The 23,123-nt window shown below is 48.4% G+C and overlaps 1 protein-coding gene across 2 annotated transcripts in view; it reads right to left on the reverse strand.

Annotated features, from left to right (window-relative positions):
• Window positions 1–220: 220 nt before the first annotated feature.
• The window catches only part of LOC117153512 (homeobox protein araucan), a 74,622-nt gene continuing 51,719 nt past the window's right edge, over window positions 221–23,123 (reverse strand). For both annotated transcript variants that reach the window (XM_033327619.2, XM_033327620.2), the window contains exons 4-7: window positions 16,971–17,329; window positions 11,927–12,911; window positions 11,727–11,808; window positions 221–1,856 (exon numbers count right to left, since the gene is read on the reverse strand). In XM_033327619.2, coding sequence (XP_033183510.1) covers window positions 11,769–11,808; window positions 11,927–12,911; window positions 16,971–17,329 — 1,384 coding nt within the window. In that variant the 3' untranslated portion in view covers window positions 221–1,856; window positions 11,727–11,768. The remainder of the gene's footprint in view (window positions 1,857–11,726; window positions 11,809–11,926; window positions 12,912–16,970; window positions 17,330–23,123) is intronic.

Below are 23,123 nucleotides of genomic sequence, written 5' to 3' on the forward strand. Positions count from 1 at the left end.
GATGAATAAATGGATCGCGATCGATCTTGCTACACATATGAACACACACGCGCCAACTTCCGCATCGAGCGAGAAACTTCCACTTTGGCTGGGATCGCGAGAACACGATCACGAGACATTTAAGCGATCAACGAGCACACGATCTAAAGCAACATATTGCACAGAGAGACGGTTGAAAGTAACGAGGACGAAGTACGATGCTAATTAAAAGTAGACACGGTATCGCATCGTCGAATTCTCGTGGTGCGCGCGCCGCGGCCGCAGGAAACCGGAAGTCCTTCATGGATCACGAGTGCACAGTGCCCGCGCGGAAAAAGGACGAATTTTTACTCTTAATTAGTTTACCGCTGCTGTTACCGTTCTTTTCCTCTTTAAATCTCACCGTAATATCCATCCTTCGTGGATAGCGCAGCGTCCATCGACGACGATATCACGCGGATACTACACACGCGGCCGCGTTCTCCACTTTTAAAGTTACTTCCGCTATCCGTCGATTTTTCAACCGCGCCAACATGTATACCGATATACGGTGGATTCGACTACACCTCGACGAATTTTTCAAAGATCCAGATTTAAGGCAAATCTGTGCTCCACTATTAGCGTTCTGTCCATGTGAACGGCGCGGCGGCGTATTCGTGTACACGAGAATATTCCATCGGGAGTTTAATTAAAGAGTTACTGGTAGATTAAGGATAGAGTAGCGCCTGTACGATCCGGCTTCATCTTCTCCTTTCGCCTCTTCTTCGCGGACATCCTCGACGGACGAGGCTGCCATTACGCGAGTCATGTTATGTCGAAGGTACGGAGAACCGACTTTATGCAGGGGTTGCTCGTTTTTCGATCGTTCGTGATTCCAACGACTTCTCATTGGTCAAACGTTGAAAAATCTCAACGAGTTCAACTATGAATGGACCGATCTATGATCGCAACAGGACTTGCCCAAGCGAGTTTTCGCGTGAACTATATGGGTTAACCTGAAATGGCTGCTACTTTGCACGTTGCCCGTGTGGTTTGCGGGTTCTTTTGACTCCTGGAATCGACAAGATCCGCTGATGAACAGATGCAGATGAACGAGGAACGAGAAATATCCTGATCCGATCAGCTTGTTCCTCCATCCGCGATTTATATACAAAACAAACGATATTCGACGCGTTACCGGTTTATTTAAGTTTTAAACGAATCTCGCGTACGAGTGTACGACGATCTCTTTATTTACAGAATCGGAGGCCAGTTAAACACGCGGAACGATCGACGATGAACAATTGGTTGACTAAGGAATCGTCGAACGCGTGAAACGAGGTAACTTGGACGATGTTTCGCGCATCGAACTCTTTTCGACTGCTGCTCGACGAAGGACGAATACCATCCTGTTTCGTCCAAAGAGATAGCGTTTCTCGCCAAACTTCCATCAAATGTCACACACGTGCGATTCAGTGCGCGTCTTCCCTTCGCGACTATCTGTTCTCTCGCGATGACATCTTGCTTTACGTATTAGTGCGTAAGCAGGCACTTTGACGTAATTCTCGTAATTTCTAAATCTTCTCTAAGCCGAAACGATTGGCTCGTGGCATTCGTTTTTCGCAGTCGCACTTTGCACGCCACAAGCACGATGTATGTATCTCAAGGACGAACCTCCGTGCTCCATTTCTTCCTTTCAAAAGATATCTCTTTTATCGCTTTTTTTTGTATCCAGCGGCTTTTCGCTCCCTCTGCTTCTTCTCCCGCGTGTTTCTTTGTCTATTTCTTTCTAGTTCCACCACCTTTCCTCTTGGAAATCACGCTGGTAAATCCCAGAACCTCTCAGCGGCGCGTACTTACAGTCCAGTGTCGCGGGCCCTTGCGTTCTTCCTTTAATCCTGCAACAGAGAGACGAGGATGGTCTTAAGTGCAAGTCGCCGTGTTCTTTCGTTTTGGGTGTTCGCTCGGGGTGTTATCGATTAGGATTTTTTCACAGGGTTAGAAATATCGAGAACTGTTGAAATAAATTTTGCAGCATGTATCTGTGATCGTACAATGACAAATGACCGATTGAGATTGAGTGACGCGTGTAATCATGTACGACGAGTGATATATTTATTTCCCATCTTTTTGTAGACTTGCCGGCGATAAGAAACAAACGGCGTTCAACGTAAGAAAGGATACTATGCTGAAGAGTGAATATTTGAAAATTTCCAGTATTTCGAACTCGTTCTAATAAAACCTCTTTCGCACGATACTTTATAAACCTATTATTTATATCAAAAAGCGTGTTCACGGGTCCAGATAATTTGCGAAATAGTTATCAGGATTCACGAAAACTCAACGAATACCACCTAAACACGGTAAAATTCGCCTTAGCTAAAAGGAAACACCGCCAGAGTTGGACGGCGATTGGTTGTCTATTCGCGATCAGGGGTCAGCCTCTAAAATCGTTCTTGGATCTCAACGAGTAGGCGAGCTCGATAACGACGATAATCGCGACTCTCGCAATTAGACGGCCGTGTACGACTACACGGGTTAACCAGTCTGTGGTTGCCACCGGTATAAGATTTACGAAAATATCGTTTGCATGCTCGTAACCGGACTATTACGGCAGAGGTTATACCGCCATCGAGTTGCGTCCGCTCTGTGCGGTTATTATTACGCCGTAATCCTGCGTCCACGAATCCTGTCATGAATTTTCCATTAGTATAGCTAGCGATCGTGTGGCTTCTGCCGTTCGTATCATTCGACAGAAAAATTGGAATTTTAGGTAACAAGTCGCCCCCTCCCCCTCCTAATCTCTGTGGAAATATACAGCTTGATGCAATATAAATTAAACTTTACAATTAACTGTTGCACCTAATTTATGATAATATTAATAAATCGAACTTTGAGATGTTCGTTGTTGTATTTAATTCGAAGAATGGACGTAACTTCACCCCTTCACGTTCGGTTGGAAGGCGAAGTCCGTAGGTTTTCGCAACCGCGGCCAGATGAGCTGGATGTAAACTGCTTGTAAGATCATAGTTAACTATTAGCGAGCTGCAATACACGTCGGCGTTGCGGTAGATCGGAGCAATGTACGTCGTGGCTGGCTATCGATACGCGATTACCATGCGTCTCACCTGGTAGACAAGCGATGCTCTCGCACACAACGATCGCCAAGACCGATATCGAGCCGCTTCTCTACCTTCTTCCCGTTTCGCGACACGCTGCTGCAAATGGAACGTCGCTAACGTGGCTCGTCACACGGCGTACCGGTTCCGTGTGTGGCGCTTCTGCCTGCTGTTATCGTCGCAGTCTGATTAACGGGATTATCACCGAGAGTATCTGACCTCCAGCGTCAGAGGCGTTTCATCGCGACGGCTAAATGGCATCTACGTTCAAAAATATCTGGACATCGAGACGTTTATGCGGGGAAAAGTGGCAGATTAAATGGTAAAGAAATGGTTGTTCGCGAGAGCTAAACATAGATTCCATTTATTGAGTTTAATGGCGATATGGAGAAGGTAAATCGTTTTTTAATTCATAGACGGCAAGTGTTTTATGCTGAAACTATCTGTCTTCTTTTTGTTGTTACAAGCGTTACGACGAACATGTATGTGCTTTTAACAAGATTAACGTTGACTTTTATTAAGATCGAAATTTGATTAGGGATAATTTGATCGGATATCTGTTTTATTTTTATCGTATCAATTTTTATTACAATTATCTATTTGCGTCTAGATTCGAGATTGGTTGTATCGGCGTTAATAGATGTTCGTGATGTTGTTCCGTGTACTTGATAATCGATTTACGAAGATAGATTCGAAAATAACCTCCTTCTAAATCTTCGATGATCAAAAGTCGTATAGAAAATTAATTAAACGAAGACGTAGAAAACGCTATATAAAACGTAGTAATTCAAGTCCTATGTCTTCCTCCGTCGTTACGTAAGAATTCCTCGAACGAACGTCTATCCTCTACCCCGTTTCGACGAATTTGCATACGTAACGACAGCTCCCAAGTACATTCCGATCGTGGTTCCACGCTCGAATACCGAAAATCGCTGGCATTCGATTATCAGGCGAAATCACAGCCGCGCTATTCCAGACGTTTCGGCATCCAAGAATCACCTCGTTCGATCTGTCAACGACCCGACTCTCGGAAGATTCGCGAAACCTTCGCAATTATATCGCCTTGACTCTTTGATCTATATCTATAGTTCGTATCTCTCCGTTAAACGTTGATACGATACGCGTTAGAGAATCGCCGCAGGAGTCTCGCGAACGATTGGAAAAAATGTCTCATTTACCTGCGATGGTGTACGGCACAGGTCAACCCGTTAAGCGTGTCGTTCTTTAATTAGAGACTTTTATAATCAGAAAATTAACGACGATGCGGCTTTTTTCTTGCGATTTTTTCCCATCGATTTGTATTATCGGATTCTGTTTTTTAACATCGTGGCTACGACAGAGAATTCCAATGATTCGCTTAATATATCTTCCCATCGTTTCGAAATTGATTAAACTGGTTATTTAACGGAATAAACATCTCTTATATGGTCTTTTTGCAATAGACTTTGATCGTTCAACGAAAATGAGAGCAATAGACGACAATGGCAACAAACATCGAAGGAATATATGGATGTACCACTGTACACATTCTACGCTAGAAGGATGCGAAAATAAGCTTCGCGATGGAAATGAGGGGAACGTGAATGCGGTGGAAAAACGTCTGGAATATATCAGGGCCGTTAACGGAGCGTTACGTATGCCAACGTCGCTACGGATCGACGTTTTACACAGCATGGGACTATCGATACGCGATTACAGTGTCTCACCTAGCGAACGACTTCGTGTACGTGCGCTGCCGCGATCACCGTGGCCGATACAGGCCTCCGCCTCCAAGCGTGGAGAATCTCTGCACGCTCCGAATGGAATGCCGTCGCTTCTCGGTTATGGATACTTGAAACGGGGGCGATATACGCCACAGTATTTTTTCCATCGACGCGAAAAACTTTACTACCATTTCTGTGGACTTTCGAATTCCTTCAACTTTACGCGAAACTTCAATTAAATTAATCCTTCGCCTTGCAATATCTAGTTACGCTCGTCACGCGAATTACCATTTTCTTTAATAGAATTTCACATTCCACGGATCGCTATAAATTAATATTAACTATTATATAACGCTTCAACGTTTTACATTTGATACGGTGTATCGTTAGATAATGAACAGTTGGCGCGCAAGCACATACTTAACGAGTAATTAAACGAGCAGTTAAACGAGTAGCTAACGCTTATGATCGATTATACGTAGCTACTGAAAAGATCATAAAGCAAGAGGCTAATAATTCGTTTAGTTGCGTCTACCCATCGATGTTAAGTTAAAGGAGACCACAAAATTACAAAGTAGACAGGTAGCATGGTAGAAGTATCGCATCTCAACGACCTCGAGCAACCCGAGCAATCCGATCTGATTTGCAACAACACGATGCACAAAACGAGAAGTACGATTGCACGACGGATCGTCGAAGCGTTTCCTCGATTAAAACAATTAGTGGAACCTGCTATACGTACGTACGGCGTCGCGGAAATTTTTCACGATCGATTAAACGAGACGCTGTGTAGCCATTTGTTGAACGTTTCAAAGGTGTGACAGTGGCCGATGGCGTCCGACAAATATTTCAAAGCGCCACGGGCTATCTGTCGCACCGGCCGCGTCTCTCTTTATTCCGTTGCTCGTTCTCCGGTTCATCGCCGAGCGCGTAAACCGAAATGACGCGAAACCGGATGACAAATGCCGCGCGATTACGCGACAAGTCGTTCGAGGAGATCCGACCACGTTTAAACGCGCTTTCTCGCGTGTATCCAACCTTCGTAGGACTTTTTACACGGAACTCTCTCGGCCATCCGTCCATCACGGCGACTCGTTGTGTGGTTCTCTTGGAAATTCGCTCGGCAACGCGTGGAAGGCCGCCCAGGAACGACGAAGCAAGTAATTGCGGGGTGATTAGTGCGAGGTCTGTTAGACTACGTATTTGTCTCTTTCTGAGATTATTACTCCGCGCTATCTGTCGGATACGAGTCCAGTATTCGTGTACTTTGAAGCGTGGAAGAGAATTAGTTCAGTTTGATGGCAGGCATAGTTAGGTATATGGAACGAACTATTTATCAACACGTAGCTTCTCTAACATTTTTCTGAAGTAGTATATCTATTATTCGCAATACGATTGAAATTAATGTAAGTAATATGTCGTAACGTTCCTATCAATCTACAAGCGTCGCTCTTGTACAAGGCTACGCCTTTCTTCCATATATTTACCTCTATATATTCAAAACCAACCTTTTCCCCTCTCGCACTTCTTGTTTCACTTTGTTCGTTCAATAAAGACACGCGCTGCCACGTTGTTCCTTCGCTCAAAGGGACCCAGCGGTGCATGTATTTTTCATCTATATGAAATTCATCGGACACGATGTAGAGTCTGCAAGTTTGGTTCGTTTATTCAAACGACAGAGTGTCCAGGATCGAGTCGGGGAATATTCATGAACACCGGTTTGCCGGTGAATCGACGCGACAAGGAGCTTACGTACGCGTGCACCTCGGCGATGCTCCGTGTGGAAGAAGCGCCATGAAAATCCGGCTTTCACGCGAGCTCGCCTTTCTAAAAGCGGAATCTCACCTGAACGAAATCGATACCCAAGCCTCCAAAACGGAACAGTCATTTCTGCTATCGGCTTCTCGTAATTGCGAAGCTTTTAATACGACTCCCCCACTTCCAGTACCTTCCAGCGCAAGAAACCTGTTTATCCGTTCTCCATTATCTTCGACACGAAAAACGACATTACGAAACGCGGTTCGCGGTTAACCTCTCTACCCGGCCGAACCTCACAGACGTATTCCCCATTTTTTCGACACCCGAATTTCACACTGTCAACGAGCGAATTAAAGTCGTTTAATCTGTCGGGGATTTTTCTTCGTCGGAGGTAGGTTGCGCGACGCAAACGTTGCACAATCTATCTACCGAGCAGCTGGATTTAGAGAAAGCCATGCTAACGAGATGAATCCGCTATCGACCTGAGAATCTCTCCACATTGAGAACGAAACGCTCGGTTTGATACTATTGCGCTAATTAATGGGATAGATTTTTCGGTTGACACGAAGTATACGAAATATTGCTGGATATTATGTGTTTCTATTTCGTCGAAACTGGAAGATGGAAATTACGTCGAAAACCTAATTTCAAGTAACTACCTTGATGTGCAGTGTAAACATGTACATATTTTCTCTTTCTATCACGTTTAGTGCTAAGAATTGGATCAATTAAGCAAGTATACCTGTACGAATGAAAAACAGGACGGAGTAGCGCGACTGACCGTATCGATTTATGGAATTGTACAGCAACAAATATCCTTCGACACCTACGATGTCCACCGTTTTAATACGAAAAGATTCACGAACAAAGAGCGTGACACGCATCGTTTGCGAATTTTGTCCATTTTCGCGTCAGAGCATCCTCTATCATTCCCGATAGCGGAGCAAGATCCCGGGATAAGCCGGATTAAGATCTCACAGAGAGACACGGAGAGAAGGTTCCTCTCGGGCTGGCGCGGAGGCTCCGTGACGGTAATTTACGCGTAATCGCGACGATGATCTCCAGCCTCCGAGACAACATCCAACGCGACGTCGTAATTTCACGCGAACGGGGAAGGTCACGGCGAGCATCTCGTGAAATCGACACGTGCGCCAACCACGAAGACGAGAAACCGACAAGAAATCAGATGAGAGCGATCCGCTGACACGATAACGGCTGAATTTCGAACGGACGTCGCGCTTTAACATAATCAACGCTTTGAAAAGGAGGAAAGGAGGGCTGAATTGGATGGAAAAGCAGGATTAATTACAGCGTCACCGCGTTATCTGTCGTACGAGTCGGTGTTGTTTGCATGCCGCGACGGGAACGAGCGTGAAATTACGATGATTATAAAATTGATCCTCGTACGATCGCGCATTAGACCCGTCGAAATTACCGGACGCGACCACGACGTGTTTTCCGCGAGATCGTGCCGACGTACCGTTGATAATACGTTCTGGGTCTAGGATCTGAGCGGACACAACGTTGTTGCTCCATGTTTAATTGTATAATTACAACACTCGACTGCGCCGAACGACTGTATTAACGACCGGTGGCAGGCCCATTTTCCGGGCAGATCGTACGCGATTAATTGGCGGCGGAGCGAGGTAATTAGAAATTATACCGATAAGCTACGAGGAAAAACAGCGCAGCTAGTTTTCTTCGACGGAATCTCGACCACGGGCTGTTCCATCACGGGTAACGTGTCCTTTTAGGAGAGCGGAAAACAACGAACTCTCCATCTTGATACTCGAAGGATGTTCGACGTGAAACGTTCGACGAGTTCGTTCGATCAAACGCGTTTACTTAGCGATAACTCGTTCCCCGTGGCGAGCACGAATTTGCAAATGTCCAGAACGATTCTGGTGGAAGAGGAACGACCAGGTTGGGGAGGTTTTAGCAGGTTCTCCGGTTACTCAGGTAGCAAGCTGGACCCGAGGACCGAGGTCGAGACGTAAATCCGGGCTACCGTTTCGACCCTGAGGATCTCACGATCTACGTTGCGGTGTAATAAAGCCGAGAGCCGCGATCGCGCGTCCATCGGCGGATCCAGGGTAAAAATGGGGGTCGAGGACAAAGAAGGACGCGGTCTCGGAGGCGACCAGGCGGTGAAACGCCTGCCGGGAATTCCAGAAACGCGGCGATGGCCTCTCATCGAGACGAAGAGGAAAGAAGAAGGAGGAAAGAAGAAACTGCGCGGTGGCGGTTTCTCGCGAGGATCGTGGACAACACGGAGAAGGGGCGGAGGAATCGCGACGACGCGACGTCCCGGTAGGATTTATCGAGGAGACACCTGAATCCTACCGGAATCTCGTAGCTGTTAAAAAGATCGGCTATCCTGTCGCGTTCGCGGAGGCAACGTAGACAACGTACCGTCGACGGTACGGCTGGTGGTCGCGAATTTTATGCAGATCCGGCGCGATCGTGTAAATATCGCGGTCGGTGTTGCTCGGTTGAGATCAGGAAGAGCGATCGCCGGACCCAGATCGGGAGTTCACCACCCAGCCTAATGGCAATTAAATATCCCCGGGCTAATTGGCAATTATAGGCCACGGGTGTCGAAGGTGTTTTTCTTCTTCGTTCCACGCGGCGCCATTTAAGCTTCGATCTCTCTTTTCTTCCTTCGTTTTCCGTCGCTGCGCTGGTTCGTCGAGAGGAACAGCAGAACCGAAAAAAAGAAACACACAGGTCCGGCAGGTAGGTGCAACAAGGGGCACTCTCTCGTACGATCTGGAGCTTATACGTATACCTGGCTGCCTGTAGCCATAGCTCGCAGGTTGAGCACAGGTTTGAGAAGAGCTGAGAAGGAGGAGAGAGGGTCCAGGAGGGAGAGTTCGGTGTTTTGGACGCGAGAGAGGAGAGTTATAAGCGTCCAGACGCCACGAGGCCCCAAATGTTCCCTGGTCCATACACAGGCCCAGAGGAGAGGAAATGAGGAGAGAGGACCGAGGTGACGACAGCGAAAACTAGTTTATTTGGGACGCGGCTATAAATTAGGATCAGATCGCCACGCGATAAGAGTACCGGCTAACACCCGGTTCCTTTCGAAGGTAGCGTCTCTTTCTCTCTGATTCTCCGTTCCTCCGCGTTCCGTTAACCTTCCTTCTCTTTCTTCCTCCGCTTGTTTCGGTCGGTCGAGCTACGAACAGAAGACGAAGAAGAGAAGACGAGATCGTCCTCCTCGTTGCACCTTCGCCTAGTCGTGTCTCGAGTTGATCCTCGTTCGGCGTTTCGTCGTCGTCGTCGTAGCCGTCTCTATCCCGGTGAATAATGCGGGAAAGTTGCTCGTTTCCAACCAAACGAACGACGCGACGCTAATTGATACGCCTGATGTTTGCAAACGACTCTTGATTCTTCACGATGCCAGAATTATCAAAGTGTCGACGAACAACAGGCATTTTCATCGAACGGTGTTTGATTGTTTCTTTCGAACCGTGATTCGGATCTGTAATGGCCTGTCTTGTCCTTCCCGTTTCTTCTTCGTTGCTCCTTGCTTCTTGTTTGAAAAAACTGGTCCCGATGTGTTTACAACATCGACGAATCAGATAACCTTGAAACCAGCGATGCCTTCGAAATACGCGACGAAAGAAGCCAGAAAAAAATCGGAGTAGGAAAGAGACTTGGCGACGAATCTCGTTCTCCTTCTTTTTTTACATTGTCGCGAGTGGTATGAAGCCGCGATATCTCGGAGCCGATTAACTACTTGGTCGACTACTTTTCTATCTCTTCTTTCTATTAACGGGTCGTTGAAAGATACCGATAGCGAAGGTAGATAGGTATATCTGCCTAATTTCAGCGTTTCTTATTTATCTACGATGCGCGGACGAAGAAAGCGACGAATCATAGCAGAAGACGAGAGATAAGTGACTTGATCGTTCCAGGACTGGTTTCTAACGAAACCGCTACGTGGTTTCGAATTCATTGAAAGATTAACAAACCCATCGTTTTCGTTGCTACTGAAGACCTAATGGTGTCATTGCGATCCAATGTTATTCGATTAAATACGCTTTCATACCCTCTTTCTAAATAGAACGAACTCCCAATCAACGATAAAGACAAACGAATTTGCATATCAACTGGGACTATCCTCCCAAGAATTAATCAAGAAGAGGAAACCGCACCGCTTTCCCAAAGCCACTCCCGAAAGCCAGAGATCCATCAACCGAGTATCATCGTGACCTCGCCACGTTCCACGTTCTCGAAATGCTGCGCGTCTTATTCCAGCGAATTCGAGTGCGGCGCGTTCCACTCTGTGAGAGGATACATAGTACGCGAGAGGACCGTGCGGTCGGTCGTTCAGTCAGCAACGCGACAGGTTGAGGTGTGCCCGGTAGAGAGTGCGGTGTGTTCTACGGCACACAAACGTACACACGCTACTTTACACACAGGCAAACAAGCTCGGAAGAGCGTGGCCATAACGCGATGGGTTGCGCGCGCGAGAAAGACGCGGCCAGCCAGTGGTGATTCCATTCACTGATTGAAATCTCCGTCCATTTGTCACTGTCAAGGAGGTGGCGATAGCCTCTCTCCTCTCCCGTTTTCTTTCTCCGCTTCCCGCTCGTACTCTCCCGATCCGTTCACCGACCGAGCCCGGCTCGATACTCGATGCTCATTATTATTTAAACAATCGAAAGGCCAACCCTAACGACCCATTGACAGCATCCAATATTAATTTCTTATCGATTTTCGCGACCACGTACCGCGAAAAGCTCTCGCGACGAGATACTCCATTCCGCCGATTTGCAAATCTATTACGCGCCAGTGTACCGTGACAGCCGTCCTCTCTGCCGTGCATCCACGCGTTTCCCGCTTCTCGTTCGCGAAATGAATTATTGCGATCGCACCTCGCGGTGGTACACGAGGCACGCGATTAGCGTCGTCAATGTACTTATGATTTGTCATCGAGTCCCCTCTGTAGACATCGGCATACGAGGTGTTTTTTCACTCTGACCGTACAGTGATTCTTTCGTGATATGTTCTCGACGCGACGACACGTATATCAGGAATTCTATCCGACGACGCGACGTTGCCCTAAGGCGATCCAGGCATACGGCGTAGGTTCGAGAGAGATCGGAAGATCTGGTTCGTTAAGTGGCAAAAAATCGAGGCTTTAGCCGGGCGACAAAGAGAGCGGAGAGGTTCCACTCACCTGGAGGATCGCGACGGTGATCCGGAATCGACCCAAGGTGCCTTAGACCGGCGATACGAATCCGCTACCCATGGACTGCGAGCTGTAACAGTTGATTTCGAACGTTAGCCCTGTTCCTATTTCTATACCACGGTGGTTTATACACGCGGTGTCTGCGTGGATCGAACTATCAAGGTTGGAAACGAGGTTGGTCCACCTACCCCTTGTAGAACGGTTTGAACGCAGTGGTGGCCTCCGTGGGCGGTAAGCTGGCAGTGGTCTGATGCTGGTGCAGAATGGAGTTCTGTCCCGCCGGCGAGAAATCCTTATGAGGCGATGCCTGTAATCTGGAGCTGAAGGAGGAACCGCTGCTGGCCGAACCGGAACTGGTCGACAAATAACCGCCGGCAGCCGGATGACTCGGCCCGTACGGATTCGGATTACCGTTGGTCGTTGCGTTGCTGTTGCCACCAGTGCAGTAACCGCCCGGTGGTGCCTGGATCACTCCATTCGGTGTAGCCACCTTCATGTTGGGCGGTGTTTGGGGTGGAGTGTCCGTACCAACCTCGGGAAACCCCGCCGCCGCCGAGGAGGACGCGCTCGAGCTCGATCCTGACGAGGAATTGGGGTTGTAATGGAGCTGCCCTCCGGACGAGGACGAGAGAAAACCGCCGTATCTCGTCGCCGCGCTCGAATACGGCGCGGTCGCGGCTGCTGACGGACTCATCGACGCCGACGAGGGTAACGCGAACGAGCTCAGGTTTCCACCTCCACCCCCGGCGCCACCTCCACCACTACCACCGGAACCACCTAGCCAAGGCTGCTGCGAATGATGGTGATGAGCCTGATTGGACAGGTGGTGCTGCTGCTGTCCGTAGTGTTGTTGGTGATGGAGATGATGATACTGTTGATGGTGAGGATGCGTGAGAGGCGGTGGAGTCTTGCTCGCTGCTGTGTCCGCCAGCGACCAGATTTTCGGTTTAGTCGCAGGGATTGGTACGCCGGCCGCGCTGCAGTCCGACTTGATACCCTCGTCCTTGAGATGGTCCTCCCCGGCGTATCCTTGATGATGATGGTGATGGTGCTGCATCGCATGGTGAAAGGCATGTTCTCCTCGTCGGGGGTCCTCCTCGAGATCGAGGTCGTCCTCCTCGTCCAGGTCCTTGTCGTGCTGCAAGTGCTCCGCTTTCACGTGCCTCATCGGTTCTGCAAACAGACCGGCGCGCGTCAATTTAGTAAATTGGCCGTTGAGCTTCGATGGTCGACGCTGGGCCGTGCATCGTCTCGTGATCAAGGAAAAAGTTCCCTACCGGTCATAAACGCGAATACCTCGAGTGGTAAGTATATAACGAATAAAAGCCAACTTAATAGCTCGTAAAATTCCCCCCTCTTCTCCTTCTTCTTCTCTTTGTCCGCGATATAATACACAGGATAGAAAGAAAAGGTAAGGAAAAAGAGTAAGATGGAAAACATTTTCCACGGAACTGATAGAAAATTTAGTAGGGTTAACGGTATCGCATTACGAGCTCGCCCCTTCCTCTCGTTATTTGGCCTGCACGCAATGTCAGAATTAATGGTTTATAATCCCTGGTGTGAAAGTGAGATCTACGCGAGTCGGACGGTATATACATATATCGGGCTCCCTGGGTAGCGAAGGGTCGACGACGCCGGGGGAAACGTATCGAAGCCTCCCTTGAACCCCTTATACGGTTAAGCTGTAAGGGATGCTGTGAAAAAAAGGGAGCGAAGCCTTCAACCACTTTGAGGCGCGAGAGATTTTAGTTCCCCCTCGAGGCAGGGAGAACACCGGGAGAGAAAATAGGGAAGCTGTATCCTTTTTCCCTTTTCCTCTGCCTCTCCTTCGTATCTTCCTCTCTTTTACTCTCGCGAGTCTCTCTCAGGGCACTCTAGGATCGTCCCAAGCGTCTGCCAGCTAGCTAGCCAGCCAGCCAGCCAGCCAGCCAACCAACCATCGAGCCAAGCCAGCCAGTCAGTCAGGGGTGAGAATTTCATTAAGAGGTTCGAATGAGTCGGCAGAGGGTTTACTTGATGGGTCGTCAAGCGATAATTCCCAAGCTAGAAGGGGCCGCAACCCCCGCGCCAGGGAAACAGAAATGGACGGATAGATGGCTGGCACAGCAAGACAGAGAGGAACAGAGATACGGAGAAACAGAGAGATTAGGGTGCGTACGCGCCCCCTTATAAAGGGAACCTTATGGACCAACTAAATAGATACCACCGTCGAGTCCACAAGTGGCTCTTTAACTTTTGACCCCCTTTTATCAGTCCTTAATCTCGTAATCTTCGCACTGTCCGACACTGTACCTCGGACAGGACAAACCACGTCATCGATTCTATTTTATAATTTCTACATTCACGACGGAAATCGTAACCGTGCTTCGACAGACGACAGTATCGAAATTTACCGACGATGATAGAGATAGCCTGTTGCTGTTGACGTACTTGAAAAAAAAATCGAGTGGACCACTCGTGGAGAGTATCTTACAACAAGGCCAGACTGTAGCAGCCCTCCCGCTCGTGCTCTCGAGTGACCTTTTCCCTTCGACGTTTGGCATGGAAATTCATGAGGGCTCTCTTGAATTTAGCAAACTTCCTGGCAAACCTTGCGGCCGTCTCGTTCGACCCGGTACACGCCATATCCTCTACCGTATTCAAGGGCCAGCGATACGGAAACCGCTTTCGACATTCATAGGCGTGGAACGGGCAAGTTATAACGCACGACCGAATACGTTCCACGTTTCCAACGTTTCATCCGACGACTGCTTCGCTGTCAATATTCCCGAGAAGCAAAACGGTGGAAAGGTTGGATATATTCATACGCGAACACAAGCGAGTTGGGAATAGAAAACAAATCGCTTTCGTACGGACTCCGTTCTTTCTCGGCGAATTTTCGGTGGGCTTGTTTCCTGCGTGGTCCTTTAAAATTACGAGGCATCACGGGACGCGCGTGACGCGGCTCGACAACGCAACGCCTAAATGTCCCGAATCGAAGAGAGCTGGGCCGAGAGCCAGTGAGAACTGGAGAGAACGAGCGCGAGAGGGACAAAGTAAAGGGCGGCAGACAGAGGACAAGCGACGAGGCAGAGAGGATGAGGACGCGAGGAACAGAGAGGACCGATATTGGCCAATGTGCGGTGGGGTAATGGTGGCCATAGGAGGGTCCGTACCATTCGTCTCGCCGCGGGCGCCGATACATCACCGTGCCTCAAACCACCACTCTCCGTGTATCTATATACACTCTGTATATACATGGACCCTGTGGCACAGAGTGTATATGGTCCTACGGATGGCTACTCAGCCCGGGCGCACCCTCCGCCTCTCACTCACAGAGCCACGCTTAGGGAGACGAACGTGTGCGCGCGCGCGCGCGCCAAATCGAGCGCCAACCTGTACGTACCTACACGTACAGGTACGTATTCTGTACATGGCGCTGTGCACGGTGAAAGTGTACGCGTATCGTTCAACGTATACGTGTATACGTGTGTTTGTATGCGCGTGTATGTCAAGCGTATACGCGCGCGATCCTACCAACACCGACGAATCCGGCCGCCGGTCCACCAGGGGACCAAACCGAAGGCCATTAATCTCTTTGCGCGGCAACCCGCAACCCGTCACTGTGTTTACCCACATGTGAACCATTATGTCCGCCTCCGCGATATAGAGCCCGACACACGGCCGGTTTCGCAGCGAATTTCTAACTCACCGTTTCCGGCCGTTGGGCAAAATGCCTGAATAAGTAGCCTATCGAGCCGAGCGACGGCCGAACGACGCCAAGGGGCGAATAGAAACGACTGGATCTCGCTCGCTCGTCCGACGATTTCAGCGACGCTGAGAAACTCCAGTTTGGTAATTGAATTTACAGGCTGTCCGGGACAAACGACTCGTGCTACGCGACTTTGAAACTCGACCGACTCGAAACGACCTGCTTCTTGCATCGACGTTACGTGGCTTGAAAGCGTGGTACTGGGATTTGCACGATCCGATAGGGAGATGGTGTAGGAGGAATTTTAAAGAGGGACGTGTAGACTGGAAAACAGGAGAGAAGTCCAAGATTCTAGGCAATGTCTGTCGATATTTTCTAGAAATCTACGGACGGCGTAAAGATAGAAATCATGGACATCTATGTATAGCACGATATTTACGAATACGTAGGTGTAAAAGAAGGCATATTGATAATTAATCGCAAAAATGCTCAGTGTACGTATAATACGTAAAAATATGTAAAGCCTATTTGAACGCGTAATATGCAGGGAAATATAAACACATCTAGAGATATATGTAAATATTATAGCGTCAGCAATGCCATAAAATCGCGTAGTTTCTCCGCAACGGACTCTCCAAAACAGCGTACAATTTCCAAACAAGAACGAAGAGTACTCGAACAAGAAGAAACTCATACGCTTCTCGAATCCAATAGAGAGAAGTGGCATTTATCGTAAATCGTAGCGGGACTCGAGAGGATCAGAGAGGCTCCGTTCTCCCTAGAAACGTTCGCCGTCCGCAAGGATCTCGTCGCCGATCGCCGTGAATGGCGCGCGATCCATGCAGGGTGAGGTCGCGTACGGTTATTGTGCGCGGAATGGATGCTTGCGCAATATCAGAAACGGCGACCGATGGCCACTCGATATCGGGGAAACTAGTCACGCGAACGCTACACGCTACCGACATTCCTCGAAGAGATCGGTACGCTTCGCGGCCTGGTTCACCCTCGACCGCGCAACCGCGCAGCCGACTCCGACCTATTGTGTACACCGTACATCGGAACATCGATAATTGGCCCCTAATGGCGGTGCTTCTTCCGAGATTCGAGACACGGGTTGTTCTTCGAACATTCTTGCGGCAAATGCATGCACGACTGCATGGATTATTGCGTTTCGTGCTGTTACACGCGTGCAAGCTTATCGACTAAACTTGCCGGCACGTAGGTACGGTGAAACGAGGCTTCGACCTCAACTTTTTACGGCCAGTATGTATTTTTATCTTCGGCATGCTGTTTCAAATAATTGGGAATATAACAAGGTAGGGTTGCTCGAGTCAGCCGAGCTTCGATGTTTTCAAATTCAACGGTGAACCGTTCGCATATATTATAATAATCAAACTCGTTGCATACTACTAGACGTTGCTGCTAGTTTCTAACGTAGCAACGAAAGAATTATCCGAATAAACCTATGTTGCTGGGATCTACCTCGTTCGCTCGTTGTTTCGTCGTTATGTGCGAGAGAAAGCTGGAAAAAAGTCACTCACCGTTTTCCTCCAGGCCTCTCCTTGCCTCCTCTCCTACTCTGTCGCCTTGAGTGTCACTCGCGAGATCGTCCTTTTCCTTGTTGTCCTCCGAGTCCGTGAGAACCGCGTCATCGTCGTCGTCGGTCTTGTTTTTCGGTTCCCAAGTCATTTTGTTCTCCTTTTTGAGGCGCCGCCGCGCGTTCGCGAACCAAGTGGACACCTGCGTCAGTGTCATCTTCGTGATGATCGCCAGCATGATCTTCTCACCCTTGGTCGGGTAAGGGTTCTTCTTGTGCTCGTTCAGCCAGGCTTTCAGCGTTGCCGTGGACTCCCTCGTCGCGTTCTTCCGCCGTGCCGCCAGGTCGTATCCGGCGCCATATCTGCAAAGATTAGTATCGTACCTTGTAAATCGACGTCACTATAGCGTCAGGGAAAACTTAACTTTTTAGGTTCGGCTAGATTTCCTCGATCTACTCTGTAATCGTTTCTCTTTACATATAAAAGTGCTCTATATCGTGAAATAATTGACCCTTAAATCAACTCGATTTAATTCGACTGACATAAATCACTGCTACAGCCGTAACGCTGCCTCGAATCGCTATTTAACGCCTCGAGCAAACACACCAAGGCCAATCATATTTCAATCAAAGACGTTCCACGTGATTCTATCCTAAAACCAACAATTCATCCTCCGCAACGATAGTAAAAACGTAACCATTGTTCAACATTTGTCGAGTCGAGCCACTCCACTCGAAAAGTGGCATCTTGTCGAGGGTGCGAATTCCCCGTAGATTTTGGCAAGACCAAAGTGCTGGGCGGCAGAGGCAGAGGCAGAGAGTGAGAGAGAGAGAGACAGAGAGGAAGGGAGGAAGAGAGAGAGAGAGAGAGAGAGAGAGAGAGAGAGAAACGGCCTTCCTAGATTCATTCCCCTGGCCGCGGGCTGCGCGCCGGAGCATCGAACCCTCCGGGATAGGGGGCGACATCCTACTGGGTCGAGGGTGATACTCCGGCAAATATATACGGAGAATAAACCCCTAGCGGCGGCGTGATTCCATCGAGCAACCCCGGCACTCACTCGCTGTAATGGCGATTCGATCGATCCCCTCTCCCTTTTCCGTCGGTTGTCTCGCTCTAGACCTGCTGTTCTTCGTTTTCCTTCTCGCTCCCACCCCGTGTCCTCCCCACTGGGGAGCACCACGCGAGCCTGTTATAGGTATGTACTATTATATACTGTAGCCTAAAATACCTATCGACGATCCATCGGACGTGGAAGGGTGGCGGCGAGGACGATGGTGGTGGTACTACTGTTCGAGGCAGTGGTTACCAGCGACATTGTAGCCGAAGCGTGACGTAGCTTGACGGGGTACGAGAGTCGGATTCGGGGAGGACACGCGAGAACAGTGAATAGTCCGACGATTAATGGAAACCTTTGCACGATTCCTGATATCGCGATAGATCTCGTCGAGAATCGGGAAATAGACGGAGGTGAATGAATTTAGGCTACTATCGCTTTAAGTCGACGATAAATCTTGGAAAGCTCTTTAAGCTCGATATACGCAATAACAATGCCACGTAGAAGCAAAATTCATAGATCGTTGCAATGAAAAGATAAATTGTGTAACTTGTATTAACGCAACTCGTACTAACGTGATCAACTTGGTAGAAACGACTATCAGATCCTCTGTTTCTAATACGATTACCAAAGACGTTTTCAAAAAATACAGTTGGTCGATTTGATACTCGAGTGACTCGATTTAGAGCCTCTGAAAGCTCTACATACGAAACACGAAAAGTGGAAGCTTACATACGAAAACAGTGTTTTATCGCGACTCGTAAATTGATAAAGCACGAATCGTAATTCGGCGTTTCGCAAGGAAAATAAATAAGCGCGCGTAGGGCGATGTTTTGCGGGGTCGAAAAGTTTACGGCCGGCACTGCTTTTCGAAAGGGAATCTATCGCGTTTTACGTCCTCGCCCGACGAGATCATCAAAAGATCCTTTTTACGCGAACGCCAGAGTTTATTCAAATGGAGACGTTTCCCGAGACTAAATCGCGTTTTACGATCGCGCGCCTATCCGGCCGATTCTGTTCTGATGGAGCGCGACAAATGGCCCGATGAGATCTTCTGTCCAGGCTTACAAGTTTAGACGTGATCTAATCTCGGGTTTCGTCGGCGGAACGACCGACGAGTCTCCTAAAATATTGGTCGCGTTACGTCGATCGAAATTCGTACCGAGACGCGACATTCTCTGTGTAGTTCTACGTTGTATATCGAACATATGCTGACTATTTAAGAATTTTTCAACTATACTGGACACACGCGTTATATCAAAATGCAAGGAAAATGTCTTTGCACGTGAATAAACTCGCGAGATTAGAGTCGAAGAAGTCGAAGAATTGTCACCGAGGAAGGAAAATAGTGGCAAATCGAACGAAAAAGCAACCGATTAGGATCGTGTGCTGTCACTCGAGAAGCAGAGCAGAAGATTACGTAATTCCCCTTTCGAAATTCAACCGTTCCTTCCCGTCGTTACTGCAATCCACATCCGAGATTGGCGATGACCGCGTCGATGGGGATGAAGGAGGTAGCGATCCGAAGGAAGCGGACTCGTGCAAGTTCGAGGACGTTTCACCCTCTATTAAACTCCCTCGGACAAGGGAAAGGCGGCCGCCGTAGATCTCGTAGCTCGTCTATAAAATCAGCCGCTTTTTTGTTCCTACCTTTCCCTCTACCTTTCACCTCCCGTTCTCCCATCCACAATATCTTTTTCTTCTTGCTTTTCGTTCGAAAACGTCCGATCGATCGAGATTGTTCCAGATTATCCGAGTACGACGAAAAGAAAATGGACCACGAGGAAAAGTCGGTGCCTTTCTGGGTATCTTCCAGGATTCACGTTGAAGATGAACAAGGTAGAATCAGGTACGAGGAACCAACTACCGAATTTTTCTTGGATTCTCCATTAATTGTTTACGAGTCAACTAATTCTCGATGGTAAGAGACACGCTAAAGGTAGGATCTTGAGGGTAGCTTTTATCGAGTTCAAAAACTATCCTTGTGTTTAACATTAACGCGCTTGAACTGTGTCGATACATTTCAGTACTGCGACAACTTTTAATCGTTATTATCACTCTGGCAACTATTTCGACTATAGCCCGTTCCATCCACGGCTATCCATAGATCAACGCCAAAGAGAGTTCCTCTCTGACGGAACAAAAGTTTCCATCGAAACTATCCTCGTATCAATACAGCGACGAAATCGCCTACGAAATGGCGAGGCTTCTTTGTCCGCGAGAGCCGCGGCCGGATCGACGAAACAGTTCATATAAAGTTGCGGGAGCACCGGTGGAAACGTAACAACTGGTTCTGCGAATAGCCGGGGCGGGAAGTTAGAAATTGACAGCGGCCGCCGCCTCTAGATTTAATCGACGCCCGAGCCCCCCCTCATTGATATGCGCAATTTCGACTGCCTCCCACACGCGCGCGGGGGCCAGCCCGCTGCCGCCGCGCAATTATCCACACGTATTCAAACGGTTGGCCGTGTGTAGGGGCCGCGATTTACATACTAAGTGTGGCGTTGCGTGCCAGCGGAGAATCGCTCGGATGTATCGACGCGATCGTTCTGCGCCCCGATGCAATGCAGATGCGACAACCAGCGAAGCTCGCGTCTTATACGAGGAAGGTTAGATCGAGTCACGGTCTTGCGCGTAAAAGTTTGCGACACGGCCGTGCGAATCTTTAGAAGCAAAGAGGGGAAAAAGCACTCGGGCAGAATCGTCAGGAATCTGAACTGCGTGGGCTCTTCCACGATCGATCGCCGAAATCGAGTTTCAGATACGAACGCTTGGAATTTCGTGCTGTATATTGGATGTTGGTAATCGAGTAAAATTCCGAAACAACACGCTTTATACCTGAATCCTCCAATTTTAATAATCGTGTAAACAGAATTTGCTGGAGATGAAAATATCGCAAGCTGTACACGTGCAGTAACGATCATCGTACAGTGTCGGCGTATACGATTATTACAACAGCGTACAACGTCGCTATCAACGATCAGCGAAAATTTAATCGAATTCTCCTCGCACAGCAAGCAAACTATCCTTTCGCGTTTCATCCACGCTTCTCGTTACATCTCGAGCTTAGATACCAACGAATCGGTCAACGAATATTCATCGTCGGACGATCGTGACGCGTTCTCGTCGCATATTATCGCAATGGGGACGAAAACGTACGCAAATTTAGAAGGACAAAACACGAGAGAAACGAAGAAGGGTGCAACGCGAAGAGACGTGGCGAGTGGTGAGCGCGCGAGGGTGGGAAATAGTGGAAAAGAGAGGATATCGTCGAATAGCTCCGGTAGGTAATAACGATGCGAAAGGGGGGTAGAGATGAGCGCGTAATACTAGACACCAGGGCCACTCGAGCGACTCATTAGGGGCTTTGCATATGGTGGCGTCAACCTCGAAAGGTTAACCAATATTGGCAGAACGCGCGTAATTACGTCCTCCGGCCTCGTATAGAGCCGTGTATATAGCCTCGATAGTTACGCCCGGTCCCGGATGTGCAAACGTTTCCTACCTACCTACCTACCAACCAACCTACCAACCAACCAACCAACCAGCCAGCCAACCAACCTACCTTGTGCTTGCACCACGCAACCTACCTACCGCCGCGTCTGCTCCGCGCGCGCTGCATCCAACTGACCCGCCTCCCCTCTCTCTCTTTCTCTCTCTGTGAAACTGCAACTGCTGCACTCGGCGACGACAACTTCGCCACCTCTTATCTAATCCGAAGCGTCGCGTCGTCGCTGATCCTTTTCACCCGACTCGTGTTTGAAACGATTTTACTCTTGCGCGAGAACGACGGTTTAATGGTTGTCCGCTGCTACTTGGAACACTCGCGACATCTATTATATCTGGCTAGGTGGATGTCGACTTTGGAAGCATTTTAGATCCTAGAGCAGAAATTGCCGAGCGATATCGTACGAGTTTCGGAAGACTTTCGACTGCGTTAATTTCGAACAAACGCAAATTGTTGAGAGAACAAAGTATATAGAATTTGGCTGTTAACGATTAAATGGTGGATCGATATTTTTGCAGTCTACACGGTGCTACAAGGAGGTATTAATAGGAAAATCACGAGAATCTTTCAACTCAAGTGCTGGATAGAATCTAACGAATAATTTGCAGAGTAACGTTTTCAAAACCTTCGTGATCGAAGTAGTAGTCCTGCTACAAAGTCTAGGAAAAGTCTCTCGTGCCACTGTTATAAGCATGTTAAAACAATCAGGATATTGAGAACATAAACGAGATAAACAAGATATCAAGGTCACTGTATAGAGCTCCTACGGAAAGCGGACCACGAATTATAATTTTAATTCCGATAAAACGATTTACACGAGAGTAAAGTTAACGAAGGTTCTTTTTACCAGCGAAACGATAAAAATTCCACACCTCCGGATTAGCATAAAAATTTCACGATCGTTACATGGTAAGGGTCGATTATAGAGTTGGCAAACACGCGAGAAATTTTTCTTGCAAAGTTGGAGATACCGATCGATCTACGCGACGACGAGAGCAAAGAAAAATCGTGCTCGCAACCGGTCGCGGCTCCATCGCGGGAAAAAGCTCTCCCTCGCGCGAGACCGTTTCTCGTCTCCATAGTAGACGTCTGTATCTAACGATCGGATAAAAAGCGGTATCTCCGCATCGAGCCAGAATTGAGTTAGCTCGAGCAACAGCGTTCGAGAACATTGCGCGATTTCATAGTTTGGAACGACCGTCGGCGAAGTCGAGGAAAACGGTACAGTTGCGACCGATTTTCTCCGGTTTCGACGAGTGAAAAGACTGGCGGTCGGCTTCGAGGCAATTAACAGGAGCCAACGAGAACATTTGGAGAAAAGAGAGTGACGGACCGATGGAACCGTAATGGTTCTTGAGAGTTTCGTCGACGAGTTTCTCAAGGAAGGCCGACGCCGTTTCACTGTGATTTTTTATTCAGCAGTGAAATAGCGGGGTATCGCGAGAGGACTTGGAGAGTTAAAACGGGAAGGAAGAGAAGAACAGAAGGGCGAGGGTGTCGCGGGATCTACGTGAAAAATGGCGCTCGCGAATGGAAAAGCTCCGGAGAAGATCCGTACGTGGCCAGCATCTGCGCCACTTTTACTCGTCCTCGT

The sequence above is a fragment of the Bombus vancouverensis genome, chromosome 1 (genome assembly GCF_051014615.1).
Source record: "Bombus vancouverensis nearcticus chromosome 1, iyBomVanc1_principal, whole genome shotgun sequence".
NCBI lineage: Eukaryota > Metazoa > Arthropoda > Insecta > Hymenoptera > Apidae > Bombus > Bombus vancouverensis.